Source organism: Bos mutus, chromosome 14 (genome assembly GCF_027580195.1).
Source record: "Bos mutus isolate GX-2022 chromosome 14, NWIPB_WYAK_1.1, whole genome shotgun sequence".
Taxonomy (NCBI): domain Eukaryota; kingdom Metazoa; phylum Chordata; class Mammalia; order Artiodactyla; family Bovidae; genus Bos; species Bos mutus.
In genome coordinates this window covers 80,671,083-80,679,438 of record NC_091630.1, presented here as the reverse complement: position 1 = coordinate 80,679,438, position 8,356 = coordinate 80,671,083, and the positions used below count along the sequence as shown (strand labels likewise).

Genomic DNA, 8,356 nt, shown 5'->3' with positions numbered 1-8,356 from the left:
AAGAGGATTCGTCTCTTTTCTGAAACCTGGCTGCGGAATTGGGAACTCCAAGAGAGAGGCGCGGGGGTGGGATGGGGGTGTAGACGGACGGGGGTGGTCCCCCGCGGCGCGCACCCGCAGGCGCGCTCCTCCCTTACTCCAGCTCCGGAACCCGCAGAAAGATCTCAGGGATTAGCGCGTACCGCGGGGAGGCTGGGGGAGAGGAACGCTGGCCCCCGCGGAGATACGTGTAGGTCTGCGCGGGCAGGGCCAGGAGTGGGGGCCCTCTGAGACTTTGGCAGCAATCGGGGGATTCATTGTGGGTGGAAGGTGCCCAGTCGAGAAAGCTGCGCACACCCAGAATGCATAACACCCCCAACAAATGCAATGGGTGTTTATTCACAACGCGCTCTCCAAGTATACGTGGCAGCGCGTCGCTGAATTATTTTAGTAATTCCAGGCACCATTTTTCTTCCGTATACCTCTGATCAGGTATCCCATCGACACTTAAAAAACTCCCCGGCAAACACACACTCAGAGCGCGCGCCCATCAATACCCCTTCTTTCCTCCTCTCTTCGCAGGAGTTATTTTCCAAAGGCTGCCCCTTCCCCGGCCTTAGGGAGGCGCCCTTCCACCGGGACGTGCATGGCGCAGCCGTGGGTACACGGTGTATTCTCAGCGTCGAGGGATCAGCGGTTCTGCCCCAGATGATTTAAGAACACAGGACAAGTATGCGGTTTGTCCAACACAGCGCTGCTCCAGAGGAACCAAGCAGCGCAGAGAAACGGTTTGAGCGGGAGCAAAAGAAAATGGTAGGCGAGCGCAGTTAATTCATGCGGCGCTCTGACCGTGTTTACACCCGAGAGCTCGACGCAATGGAGTGCCAGGCTCAAAGAGCTGAATCTCCTCCCCTCCTCACCAGCGCCCCTCCCGGGTTCCTAAAGCAGAGAGCGGGGGAGACAGAAAAAAGATCCTCTCTGGTGAGTCCCCGCCCACCAGCCCTTTATAGGCGAGGGTCTCCGCTGCCGAGGACCCCCCGGCTGCGCATCTCGCGGCTACCGCTGCGGCTGGCTCGCCGCGGCCGCCGCCTGGCTCCACCACTGCCTGGAAGGGCAGGGCTACTCTGAGGCTTGGCGGGAAAAAGAACAGAGGGGAGGGGCCGTACCTTCTCGGTATAAAAGCCAGTTTTCTGGGCTTTATCTGACTCGCTGTAGTAATTCCAGCGAGAGGCAGAGGGAGCGTGCGGGCGGGCCCTCCAGGGTGGAAGAGCCGAGCTAGCCTAGCGAGCGGAGTCGCGCTCCGGGCGCCCGGGGAAGGGAGATCCGGAGTCAAAGGGGGGCTTCTGCGCCTTCAGCCCGGCCGGCCCCCACCCCACCCACCCCGCGGACCCCTGCTAGCGGTCCGCCACCCGCGCCGCATTCGCGAAACTTTGCCCACTGGAACTTACAACATCCGAGCGACACCAAGACTCCCCGGACGCAGAGAAGCTCTTCTGCCTTTTTGGGGAGACACTTTCCCCCGCCGCTGCCCACGACCCGCGCCTCTGAAAGGCGCTCCTCGCCGTTTTTTGGACGCTAGATTTCCTTCGGATAGTGGAAATACGGGTGAGCACCCGGACCTATTGGCCTTTTTCATTTATTTTTGCTACCTCCTTAACGCCGCGATGAGCAGAAAGCCCGAATCGAGTGTCTTTTCTCCCATTCCTGCGCTATTGACACTTTTCTCAGAGTAGTTGTGGCTGGTCGGGGTGGAGTGGAGAGGAACCAGAACTGGGTCGGGGTACAGTGACTTGTCAAGATGGGAAGAGAGAGGAAGGCAGAGGGAAACCGGGGGTGCGTTTTCTGAAAGTAGCCTTTAGAGGTTTTTCCTCGCCTTAGATGGACGCTGACCCCGGCCGGGTGGACATTCATGCTTTATTGCATTAATTGCTTTTTTGCCTTTTGTCGGGAAGAAGAAGGGTATGCTTCGCGGTTGGCAGAAAACCCTTTACATCCTGAACTCCTTGGAGTAAGAATTACACATTGCATATGTGAGCGAAGAAAGCTCCGCAGCCGCTGACTTTTCCCTGTCTGGAAAAGGGCATTTAAATTTCGGCTTACTGCATTTCTGACAGCCGGAGACAGACACTGCGGCGCGTCCCACCGCCGATCCCCTCGGCGTCTTCAACGCTCCCGGCTCCTTTTAGAAGTTGGCCTTTGGCTTTTTTTTTTTTTTTTTTTTTTTTTTTAAGGATAATAAAATTAAAGATTTTGGTCTACAGAGAGGTTAGGATTCGGTGTTGGGAAGGCGCGGGGACGGGGAAAAGGAAGCTGGGGCAAAGATGTGTCCGAGTCTCCTGGAATTATTGACTCGGGGTCGGAGGGAATGAGGGCAAAATCTCTGCACCCAGCCTTGGCTCCCCGGCCGCCTCCAGGGTCCCCGCGCGGGTGTCCCTGCGCCCCCTGAGATGCGGAGGACGGCCAGGAGCGGGGCTCCGGGCTTTTCGAGAACAGCTGCTACCCTCGGCGGGTGAGGGGGAAGACGCCAGGCTCCGGGCGCAGAATCGTAGCAGGGTTTCTGGCGCAGTTGGGTCGCCGTATTGAGTGTTGAAGGGAGACGTCTCTGTTATTATTTAACACTCTCCTTTTATTTATGAGGGTGGGGGGGGCTGGTTGGAGAAGGGCTAAGGCTCAAAGCTGAGCTAGCCACCCCAGCCGGAGAGAGAAGGAAAGCCCGCAAAGGAAGGAAGGGGAGCGCGCTGGGGGTAGGGATGCGGGAGGCGGAGAAGGGAGGCTGGGAGGGGCGGCGGCGCCGGCAGGGGAAGCAGCGAGACGAGGGCGCGCGAGTGGGAACGGGCGCGGCGCTAGGGACCCGGGAGCGGGAGGGGGCTGAGCGCAACAGCTCCAGCCATGGCGCCTCTCGCCGCCTCCTTCAGGTGGCGCAAAACTTTGCGCCTCGGCGTTTGGCAGATCCTATTCTCCACCGCCGCCGCTGCCGCCGCCGCCGCCGCCTCCCCCGGCCTGTGACGGAGGCCAAAGCTGATTTCGATTGCTCGGCGGTGGCGGGGCAGACTCCCGGGCTTCGCGCTCCAGGCTCCCCGCCGGGGAGCAGAAAAGCCCCGCGGCGCTGAGGAGCTGGTTCGCCAAGTGTGTGTCTGAGATAGTAGAGGGTCACTAAGAGCGGGCTAAAGGGTGCCTTTTTTGTCCGTTCCCCACCTCCCATCAGCCCCATTTGGGGATAGCGCTGGAAGGGGAGTGGTTCTGGATTGTGGCGCGCGGTGCGCGCTGCGTGGGGTTTCAGCACCATCCAAGACCCCTTTAACTCAAGACTTGCCCCGTCTTTGTGTGCCCCCTCTGGCAGGCTTGCAGCGATGCCCCTCAACGTCAGCTTCGCCAACAAGAACTATGACCTCGACTACGATTCGGTGCAGCCTTATTTCTACTGCGACGAGGAGGAGAACTTCTACCACCAGCAGCAGCAGAGCGAACTGCAGCCGCCGGCGCCCAGCGAGGATATCTGGAAGAAATTCGAGCTGCTGCCCACCCCGCCCCTGTCCCCTAGCCGCCGCTCCGGGCTCTGCTCGCCGTCGTACGTCGCGGTCGCCTCCTTCTCGCCCAGGGGAGACGACGACGGCGGCGGCGGCAGCTTCTCCTCAGCGGACCAGTTGGAGATGGTGACCGAGCTGCTAGGAGGCGACATGGTGAACCAGAGCTTCATCTGCGACCCCGACGATGAGACCCTCATCAAAAACATCATCATCCAGGACTGTATGTGGAGCGGCTTCTCGGCCGCCGCCAAGCTCGTCTCGGAGAAGCTGGCCTCTTACCAGGCTGCGCGCAAAGACGGCGGCAGCCCGAGCCCCGCCCGCGGGCACGGCGGCTGCTCCACCTCCAGCTTGTACCTGCAGGACCTGAGCGCCGCCGCCTCCGAATGCATCGACCCCTCGGTGGTCTTCCCCTACCCGCTCAACGACAGCAGCTCGCCCAAGCCCTGCGCCTCCCGGACTCCACCGCCTTTTCTCCGTCCTCTGACTCTCTGCTCTCCTCTGCTGAGTCCTCCCCGCGGGCCAGTCCCGAGCCCCTGGCGCTCCATGAGGAGACCCCACCCACGACCAGTAGCGACTCTGGTAAGCTGGGACCCTCCAGGCGCGTCAGAGGGGTCGGCTGGCTGTCTTTCCTATTCTCATTGGCTGCCAACTCAAGGGGCCACACTTCAGTTGCCCCCACTCCCCGCCCCCCGCCCCCAGCCTTTTCCCCCTTATATTTGGAAAAGAAATGGAAAGTCTGGAAGGATCTGGGAGCTCACCATCCCTGAAACACTGAGCCTTAGTGTTCTTCCCACTCCTTCCCCTAAGATAGCCCTAGTGGCCAGTCCTCTCCTTTCCCTTCCCTCCCCTTAGGAATTTCTTTTGGGTTTTTAAATCTTCTAGCTTATCTAGCAACTCAATCCGCTCCCTCTTACCCCTCTTAAGCATTTTAATTGCCCTGGAAGGGGGCGGGGCGAGTCGTCGTTGTGGAGTTAAGAGAGGATTGATCTCTCCGAGAGTGAATGAATTACCTCCCTCCTCCCTTCAGAGTTGTTGGGATTTAATGGACTACAGATCAACAAAAATGAAGAGGGTCAGTGTACAGAGACCGGGCAGCCTCCCTCCTGAGCGCCGGGAGCTAGTGAAAAGTGCCTTAAAAGTGTATGGACTGAGTTGGGATCTTTGCACCTCTTTTGAACACTTAAAAGCCAGACCTTTCCAAAATTGGACTTCGTTTTTTCCTTCCCCCACCTTCTAGGACTTTTGGCAAAGCTGCAAGACTTTTTTTTTTTCTTTTTGCACTTCCAGTAAGATAGGGGGTTGCTAAAGTTATACCAAAGATTCGCAGCTATCATTTGCAACACCTGAAGGGTTCTTGGTAAAGATAAAGTCCCTTGCAAATAGGAGGTGCTTGGGAATGTGCTTTGTCTGGGTGTGTCCAGGGCCTCATTAAGTCTTAGGTAAGAATTGGCATCAATGCTGTATCCTGGTAAATTGTAATTTTCTTGTCTGTGCCATAAACCCAGCTGTCATTTTCCTCCCTGAGACTCTGTCTTCTTGAGAAGAAAAGCAGAGATGATTGGCTACCTGTCTGGGAATAACTTTGTGCCAGGGTCCTTTTTATTTTTTTAGCCACACCCAATGGCATGTGGGATGCTTAGTTCCCCAACCAGGGATCAAAACTTGCCCCCTGTGGCAGGGACGTCCTCCGGGTCCTCTCTTACCTAATAATCCTTTGTATTGGCATAGCATTAATTTCATCTGGTCACTGATTGCTTTAAGGAAACCGTTGTTAACTGGGTGATTTTTTTCTTTCTTTCTTAAAGAGGAAGAACAAGAGGATGAGGAAGAAATTGATGTTGTTTCTGTGGAAAAGAGGCAGCCCCCTGCCAAAAGGTCAGAATCGGGGTCACCCTCTGCCGGCAGCCACAGCAAACCTCCTCACAGCCCGTTAGTCCTAAAGAGATGCCACGTGTCTACCCATCAGCACAATTACGCAGCGCCCCCCTCCACTAGGAAGGACTATCCCGCCGCCAAGAGGGCTAAGTTGGACAATGGCAGGGTCCTGAAACAGATCAGCAACAACCGCAAATGTGCCAGCCCGAGGTCTTCGGACACGGAGGAGAATGACAAGAGGCGGACACACAACGTTTTGGAGCGCCAGAGGAGAAACGAGCTGAAACGCAGCTTTTTTGCTCTTCGTGACCAGATCCCAGAGTTGGAGAACAATGAAAAAGCCCCCAAGGTAGTTATCCTTAAAAAAGCCACAGCGTACATCCTGTCGGTCCAAGCAGAGCAGCAAAAGCTCAAGTCAGAAATAGACGTGTTGCAGAAGAGGCGAGAACAGTTGAAACTCAAACTTGAACAGATACGGAACTCTTGCGCCTAAATTGACCTATTGGAGGGAGGAACTGGACTCCCTCAGGAAATTCTCATTTGTTACTAAGGGAAAGTGAGGAAAAAGGTTCCCTCTGTCAACTCCTTACATAGGAACGTCTTTCATATGCATGAACAACCTCACAACCTTGGCTGGATCTTTAAGACTGAAAGATTTAGCCATACTATAAACTGCCTCAAATGGAACTTTGGGCATAAAAGAACTTTTTTTTTTTATGCTTACCATTTTTTTTTTCCTTTAACAGATTTGTATTTAAGAATTGTTTTTAAAAACTCCTGAATTTCACCCAATTTTCCTTTGTAAATATAGCCATTAAATGTAAATAACTTTAATAAAATTTATAGTAGGTATTCCTACTATAATATAGGTATAATTTTTTATTTAAGTACATTTTCCTTTTTAAAGTTGATTTTTTTCTATTGTTTTTAGAAAAAATAAAATATCTTCAAATATATAATTGAGCCAAATCTTAAGTTGTGTTTTGTTTCTTTCTCTTTTTTCCCCCCTCATTCCCTTTTCATCAATTGCAAATTAACAGTATTTGGCCCTTAAGGGAAATGAGCTTACAAGGATAGGAAAAGAAGTCATTTAAGAAAGGGTGAGGACTTTTCTTTGTTCTGATGGGTCTGGGGACTTAAGGTCTTTAAGTTCTCAGGGTTATAAGATGCTTCCTGGAGATCTGTGATAAGGGCCAGAGTTGATACTTCAAAGAATGAAAGGGCAATAGGCTAGTGAGAAGGTTAGAGGTAGGTAAAAGGGATGCTAGAAGTTAAAGATAACAGTTATGAATACAAAGGAAGGTGAGGACTGGGGATTTGGAAGAAGATGAAGGAAAAACTCAGTTTGGAGGTTCCATGCCATCCCCCAGCTCCATTGGAACCTGGGGTTCTGCCCATTGAAACAGTCAATGGCAAAAGAGTAGGAACTGACTTTTGCTGCTAACCTGCAGTAGCAGGCACTCTGGGAGACAAGTTATTAACCCTATTTTACAAAAAGGGGAATATAGAAGCTCAGAGTGGTTATAGAACTTCTCCACAGCTACACAGTAAAAGGCTGAGTCCAAGTCCCGTATTTATTGAAAAGCACTCCACACTTGGCTATCATGCTTGAGTTCTTCCTGTGTTGGCAGTACTGAGATCAAGGATGCTTTGGGGTTGGGGTCTGATGGGCTGACACAAGAAATAACCATATTTAGGTTTCAGGCATTTTTCTAAGCATTCTCCTTCTCGTAACTACCCCCAGCAGCTGTATGAAGAAGGTACTGTTGATTTCTCCATGATAAGGAAACTCATCCATGTGCCTAAGGTGCACTGATAAATGAAGAACAGAAGCAGGATTCCAAGGCAGGCTTAACCTGTGCTAATCCACCTCTCAAGCCAATAGCATTAAACTGGCCAGTCTCAAGGACCTGAGGTTTCAGCACTTAGACCTGATGGAACCTCAGTTCTTCTTTTCTCCTTTTATTTTGTATTTGTTTGTATTTTGTTGTTCCTTGCTTAGTTTTTCCTTTCACAAAAAGAAACTCACAGCTCATTCACGCCTGTTGTTGTTCAGTCACTAAGTCCTGTCTGACTCTTTGTGACTCTATAAACTGCAGCAGGCCAGGCTTCCCTGTCCTTCTCCATCTCCTGGAGTTTGCTCAAAGTCATGTTCATTGAGCCAGTGATGCCATCCATTCACTCCTACCTTAGTCATTTGTTAAATGAGTCTCACCAGTTGCTCCTGGAAAGCAGCCAGTATGGAAATGCTACTGTCCAGATCATAAAACATACTTGGTCTTCATCATGTGAGTCATTATTATTTTGGAAATGACAAACTCCCCTTCCTTTCAACCCCTTTCACACAGGGACACGCATGATACATGCTCATCACTAGAACGTGAAAGGCATTTTTGAATGTAGATTTTAGGCTTCCCTAGTGGCTCAGAACGGTAGGGGTAAAGAATCTGTGATGAAAGAGACCTGAGTTCGATCCCTGAGTTGGGAAGATCCCCTGGAGGAGGGAATGGCAACCCACTCCAATATTCTTGCCTGGAGAATTCCACGGACAGAGGAGCCTGGCAAGCCCCAATTACTGACTAACATATATATACACACGTTATTAATTATGAACCTTTGAAAACCCCACAGTCCAAACCAGAAACTAGAACATTGACGACATAGGTGAATGGAAGTTACTATCACTGTTATAATTATATCATTGTCTCAGCATCAGAGTAGATCTTCAGATCCCTGTACTTACTTGGGAATTTAAATCTACCATGACCCATAAATCGACAAATAATTACTGTCTTTGGCTTTGACCTCTAAAATAATTTGTTCAAGTCCTTAATGTCTTTTTCCTTGAGGCTTTATTCTGGATCTTAAGTCCTACCCTAATAGCTTCAAGCTGTCACAGCCTACATCCTAAATTCAAAGGAAGATACTATCCACAGAGGTGGAGTAGTTCAAAGTGTTAGAGAAGCAGAGGCAAA

The 8,356-nt window shown here is 51.8% G+C and overlaps 1 protein-coding gene across 1 annotated transcript; it reads left to right on the top strand.

Annotated features, from left to right (window-relative positions):
* The first annotated feature begins 981 nt into the window (after positions 1–981).
* MYC (MYC proto-oncogene, bHLH transcription factor) lies at positions 982–6,344 on the top strand. The gene is given in 4 exon segments (XM_070382787.1): positions 982–1,584; positions 3,320–3,957; positions 3,960–4,085; positions 5,312–6,344. Coding segments are annotated over 3 exon segments (1,317 nt in total). The 5' UTR covers positions 982–1,584; positions 3,320–3,329; the 3' UTR covers positions 5,875–6,344.
* The last annotated feature ends 2,012 nt before the right edge of the window (positions 6,345–8,356 follow it).